Raw genomic sequence first — 6,606 nt, 5'->3', positions numbered from 1 at the left:
ATATATATATATATATATATATATATATATATATATTCATTATTTCTTTCTCTACCATAATGTTGCTTCTTTCTGCTTTCCCTCTTTCCTTTGTGTACTCTCTCTCTCTCTCTTTCTCATTTCACACTCGCACCACGGTGTGATGTTAACTTCCACGTTCGCTTCATACCAATATACCCATTGTTCTTCGTATGATAGTAGTAATACTTCCTACACTCTGGTATTAAATAAAAAAGACTATTTTGCCTTTTTATTAATACAACGATGGTAGAGCTTGTTCTAGGCGCAATAGTCTAATAACAATAATAATAGTAGTAGTATTAATAGTAATAATAATAAAGAAACATCTCCGCAGAAAATTATGATGTGCGAAGATTTCAACGAGGGAACAACAAAGGCGGTAAGAAAGATGAGACGACAAAGAAAAAAAAAAAAAAAACACTTTTTTTTTTTTCAACTCTTCACTTTATTTATTCCCTTATATTCTTTTTCTTTTTTTTTTTAAAAAATATCCCACACAGACAAAAGAAAAAAAAAACAAAACAAAAAAAAGACAATCATCACAAATCATGACAAGAAGAAGAGAAAGAAAAATGGGAACAGTGAGTGGAAGTCCCCTATTTCAACCACACAAACTGTCAGTCCATTTTTATCTCTTTTTTTTTTTTTTCTTTCTTTCTTTCTTTCCATCTATTTTGCCGTACATGTCAGAAATGAGAAGTTTAATTTAATTTTCTCTTTTTTATTTTACCACCCCCCCCGGTGTCTATTTTTGCTCTTATCACTACTGTTGTGAATTTACCCACCACTAATAATAATAATAATAATAATAATAATAATAATAATAACCATCAGTAGAATCTTTCCTTTTATTCCGTTATTATTTTACCTTTTTTTTTGCTTTTTATCCTCTTTTCTCCGTCTCTCTCTCTCTCTTTTGTTTCCACATTTCACGCACGTCAAAAAAGTTTTGATCGTATCGTCCGCCCGCAGCTCTTTGTACACACCCAATGTTAAGCAGCGTCCCTAATGGAAACACATACGCATGAACATACATACAGTCTAAATATATATATATATATATATATAGTTAGATAGATAGATAGATAGATGGGGTGTACAGACATGATGCTGCTTTGCTGTGGAAGATTGATTGGAGAAGCTCAAAAGTGGGGCACGTAAATACAAAAAGAGACATGCCCACATGCCAACAGAAAAACAAAGAAACACAAAAAAAAAAAAAAATTAAAAAAGAAAAGATAAAAAAAAAAAAAAAAAGATAAGAAATATAAACAAAGACACGGTTCCCCAATCGTATCTCGTCAAATTTCTTTTTTCTTTTTTTTTTTTTCTCTTTTATTATTCTTTTTTTCTTTACTTTTTCCGTTATTCCTTTAGTTCACACCTGTTGTGATGGTTGTTGTTACTACTCCTGCTGTTGCTGCAAATACAGGCTTCCCCAAACCTGATCGGCAGCGCCCTCCCATTCCATCCATCTTCACAGAAAAATAAAATAAAAACAGCAGAATAGACCAACAACACAACAAATGAGAAACTAAAAAGAAAAAAAAAAAAAAGACAGGAATAAATCAATCAAATAGAAATAAAACACAACCAACACCATATTAGTATGACCCTCAAATAAAGAAAGAAAAACATACAATTAATGATAAAAATCTAAAAAAACAAGAACAAGAAAAAAAAAAAAAAAGAGTGGTAGTATAGTGTGAGAGAAGAAAAAAAACAAAAAAAAAGAGACACACACTCACTCACATACAAAAATACTGAAAAACCAAAAGAATGAAAATCCAATAGAAGAAAAAAAAGAAAAGGCCATCATTGCATACAAATACAGAAACAATGATACGATAAACACGACACCAGTCATAAACCTGCAGAAGAAGAAGAAAAAAAAAAGAAACGAAAATGAGAGAGAAACACAAAGTTGAAAGAAATTAATGGTAAGAAGAAAGACAACAAGTATGCGAGAAAACACAAAGTCTGAGAGATACAAATAAATAGATTCATACAGAGATAAAGAAAGAGAGGAGGAGGGGTGGGGAGAGGGAGAGGGATGTGAAAAATCAATAAAGTGAGAACAAAAATAAATAAATAAAAATGGAATCAGACCTCCTGAAGAAGAGCCGAAACCTCGTTCCGTGTCACAGACATCTCAATTCCTTCATACAAAAAGAAAAAAAGAAAAAAAAAAACAAATGCGCCAATCCCCTCTACCTACTTATATTTACCTTATCCCTCCTGTCGCGCAAAAATCAACAAANNNAAAAAAAAAAAAAACACTGGTGAGTGATACACTAGACAATGACAAGCCCCAAATACATAAAAACAAAAACAAAAAGAAAAAAAGAAAAAAAAAAACAAATGCGCCAATCCCCTCTACCTACTTATATTTACCTTATCCCTCCTGTCGCGCAAAAATCAACAAAAAAAAAAGAAAAATAAACATTATCATAACTCAGTGTCTGTTTTAAATGTGTGGGCAAATAAAGGTGGGGAAAGGAAAGAAGATTCAGTTATCTTCTCTCGGAATCATCCCCCCAAACCCAACACAGAAACGACAGAGAGGGTGAAAATAAAGAAGGAGAGAAAAAAAGCAAAAAAAAAAAAATTTCTTTTAGAAATTGAATAAGGAATAATAATAACAATAGTAACAATACCAGTAATACTAGTACTATCACTAGTACTAGTAGAAGTAATACTCATCATACTCATGGTAATTACAACAATAAAGAGAAAAAGAAAATTGTATCTAAAAAGGAAAAAAAAAAAAAAGAAACAAAAAACCCCTTTTTTCTTTTCATCCTAATTGCGTCCTCTACTTGGACGACGTGGTGCCAGTCCACCGTTTACGCTAGCACGTTGACCACGACCGGCACCTTGAATGGGTGGCAGCGAGTCACTTCGCCGCACCATGCGATCGCGACTGTACGTTCGTTCTCGACTGGCTGTGCGATTTACATTAGGCGCACTTCTCGGAATCACTGGGAATCGCACTTGCTGATCAAATGGCTTTGCATCCGGTGGTACAGGCACAAAATCAGCAGTGGTATCTTTTGGTGTATAAATAGACAACAAACATGGACAATCAGCGGACTTTGATTTGCTGGAACAAAGTAGAGCGACGGAATAACGTCCACCCTGAGTAACGCGGAAGACAAGTGCCTGTTCACGTGCATTTGTGAACTCCGATGAACTTACCTTAATTCCATACTCATTATACACACTCACAGAAACATCATCTTCACCCACCACATCACCCTTCTTTAGAGATGAAGAATCGCTAACCTTCATCTGACGTACGAGTACATGTACATCACAAGGATCATTCAGTAAAAAGTCCACCCTTGTGGCTTCCGAACTACCAGGAGTTAGATTAACTTGCGTTGTAAGCGGTTCACGTCTTAGTCCGGCATTTCGAAGTGGAGTCAATGTCACTTTCGCCATTCCAGGATAAATAGAAACAAAGAACTTACCGTAGCAACCACGTTTCATTGTGTAAGGAATGAGGTAACAAGTGGAACTGGGTGGTAACTCCATCTGTGAGCACACTTCTCTGGCATCAAGCATCATGCCCTTCTGAAGAAATTTGTGTGTAGTGCTTGTAATGAGAGGACTTAATGGCATCTTTGCTTGAACCGCTTGCATAAGTACCAATCCAGTTTGGTGATAATGATTCAAACCATCAGGGTCAGTAAATGCCGGTGTATGATGACGCAATTCCGCAAGAATTGTCACAGGTCGTGTTGTCTTATTCTCAACCACATAAATCGGATTATTACGGAATGTAGTAAACTTTGGATTACCTCCAGAAGTATATTCATTCCACTCACCCGGAGAACTGAATCGATCACTACAATTAATGTGGCATCGTTGCATACTTGAAAAATTACGCAGGAATGTTGGAAGTGGTAAATATAACACCTCATCTTCCTCAGGATCAAAATTACAAACCCTCTTAAGATCAGCTGTCCAATTAGGATCATGTTGATTTAGAGGCCCACTGTACAAAGGTTTGTCAAAATAACAATTGTGTAGTTTAATAACAACATCATCAGGATCATTAGATTCCATTAGAGTATTAATAACACCCAAAAGAGCATAACTGCACTGTGGATGAATACCATCCACACACTCCACATTAGACATACATGTGATCACATCGCCTTGCTCAAGATTTTTCGTTACCCCACGCCAGAAAGCAGCAGATTTGTAATCACCTGTATTTGCTGCTTCAGCTAATCGTTCATCAAATGGAATATGCAAAACAGGACGACCTGTTAAATCACGAAGTGTCTCATGTGGTGTACATTGATCAAGTTTAGAATATCCACCAACAAATTTAGCATAGGCTTTTTCAAGAAGTAAAGGATACCACGAACGATGTGGCACTCGCGTAAATTTAGGTTCCATGTTTGAATCACATGGAATACGATCATCAATATCAACACGTACTGGACTACTATTAGGATCGAAAAACGTAAAAGAATAAGGTTCATTAATAGGGTGTACCTTCGACACAAATAAACGATGAATAAGAGGAGGATGACGACCAAGTGCAGCAATAAAAGGTGCCAAACAACCAGCACAGCCAGGAGCCGAACACACATCGGATGGTTGGGTTATTTCAGGTACAACATCCTCACGAATACCTTCTGGATATAATTCACAAATACGTGGCCATTCCTCTGCAACATCTTTGTTAGCTTCATGAAATTCTACATCCTGCCATCCAAGGATATTCAATGCAAGTTCACGTGCACGTTGATTGAGTCTTTCTTCAAGGTCTAATACGGCCTTTTTGTTGTTGGGATCTTTCTTTAATCGTCGACGTTCCTGCTCCATCTCTCGGAATTCTCTGTCCATATCCAGTGGTACACGGTCTATTGATATTCCTTCAGGTTGTGAATCAAGGTACTCTCTTTCCTTTCGTAAATAATCAGCAGCAATTTCAAAGGCTCGGTCATTTAATTTATCCTCAATATCACGAATAGCATCTGCGTTTCTTTTTGGATCCTTCTTAAGGTTATGACGTTCCAGTTCAAGTTCTCGGAATTTCTCATCATCATCAAGCGGGAGATCTGTCAAAGGAACCCCACAAAGTTCAATAGGAAGATAGCTCCTATCATCTGTCAACTGGCGACGAGCCAACTCATGCGCACGATCATTCATGTCATATTCAAGATCTTTAATTTCTTCTGCGTTCTTTCGTGGATCTTTTCTAAGTCCGCGTAGTTTCTTCTCCATTTCACGGAAGTGTTTATCTTTGCTCAGTGGCAGTTCTGAAAGTGGAATACCTTCAGGTTCAGGATCAAGGAAGGCACGTTCCCTTCGAAGTTGTTCCTCTGCCAACTCCTTAACACGATCATTCATTTCATCTTCTATCTCCTCTAGTTCTGCAGCTGTAGTTTTTGGATTTTTTTTCATTTCTAAACGACGTTCTTCAAGTTGGCGGAACTTTTCATCATCGTTAAGAGGTAATTCGCTGAGTGGAACGCCAAGAGGTTCAGGGTTAAGGAATGCTCGTCTCTTCTGTAAGTGCTCTTTAGCCAATTCATGTGCACGATTGTTCATTTGATCTTGTAACTCTTCAATCTCTTTCTTGTTTTTCGCTGGAAGCTTCTTTAGTGCTCGAAGATCACACTCCATATCGTGAAATAGTCTATCTGCATCCAATGGAAGCTCAGATAGTGGTACCCCTTCTGGTTCAGAATCAAGAAAAGAACGCTCCTTATCTAAATACTCCTTTACAATTTCATTCACTCGATCTTGAATATCATCCTCACAGGTGCGAATAGCATCAGCGTTCCCTCTAGGATCACTCTTCAGTGCACGACGTTTGCGTTCCAAGGGGTTAAGTATTGGATCATAATTAAGTGGTAGATCTCCAAGAGGTACTCCCAATGGTAAAGGTCGAAGAAATGCTCGTTCTTTCTTTAGTAATTCCTTGGCAAGTTCATGTGCTCTATCGTTAAGATCGTCCTTAAGATGATTCAACTTATCTTTAGAAGCACGAGGATCTTTCATTGCTTTTATCAGTTCCTGTTCCATCTCCCTGAATATAGGATCACGAGAGAGAGCAATATCATCCAATGGTACACCTTCTGGTTCAGGATCCAAATATGAACGATTATTACGAAGATATTCCTTAGCAAGCTCGTGTGCACGGTCATTCATCTTGGACTCCAACTCCTTTAACTCAGGATCTCTACCTTTTTTGCCACTCTGCTTAAGTTTACGTCGTTGCATTGCAAGCTCTTTAAATTCCTTGTCTGTATCAAGTGGCAGTTCTGAAAGCGGCACACCCTCCGGTTCGGGATCAAGGAACGCACGGTCATTCGCGAGGAGGATCTTTGCCAATTCATGGGCACGATCGTTCATTGCCTCCTCCAACCTCGCCACTTCTTCTGGTCGATGGTTAGGATCTTTTAGTAATCTGTACCTGGCAACCTCTGCGTTCTTGAATTCTGGATCATTATCAAGGTCGATCTCCTCCAAAGGAATACCTTCAGGCTCTTGGTCCATAAAACCACGCATCTTTGCAAACTCTTCACGAGCTAGTTTACGAGCACGGTCATTCATATTATC

The 6,606-nt window shown here is 37.6% G+C and overlaps 1 protein-coding gene across 1 annotated transcript; it reads right to left on the bottom strand.

Moving 5' to 3' along the window:
* Positions 1-2,823: 2,823 nt before the first annotated feature.
* Positions 2,824-6,606, bottom strand: TM35_001461000 (calpain-like cysteine peptidase; the record flags this gene model as incomplete). Its single annotated transcript, XM_029031901.1, has 1 exon — positions 2,824-6,606. A coding segment is annotated over one exon (3,783 nt), but the record flags the coding sequence as incomplete, so codon positions are not given.

Source organism: Trypanosoma theileri (genome assembly GCF_002087225.1).
Source record: "Trypanosoma theileri isolate Edinburgh chromosome Unknown TM35_Tth_146_V1, whole genome shotgun sequence".
Taxonomy (NCBI): Eukaryota; Euglenozoa; class Kinetoplastea; order Trypanosomatida; family Trypanosomatidae; genus Trypanosoma; species Trypanosoma theileri.
Note: the sequence above shows the minus strand (reverse complement) of the source record. Positions and strands in the feature narration are given on the sequence as shown.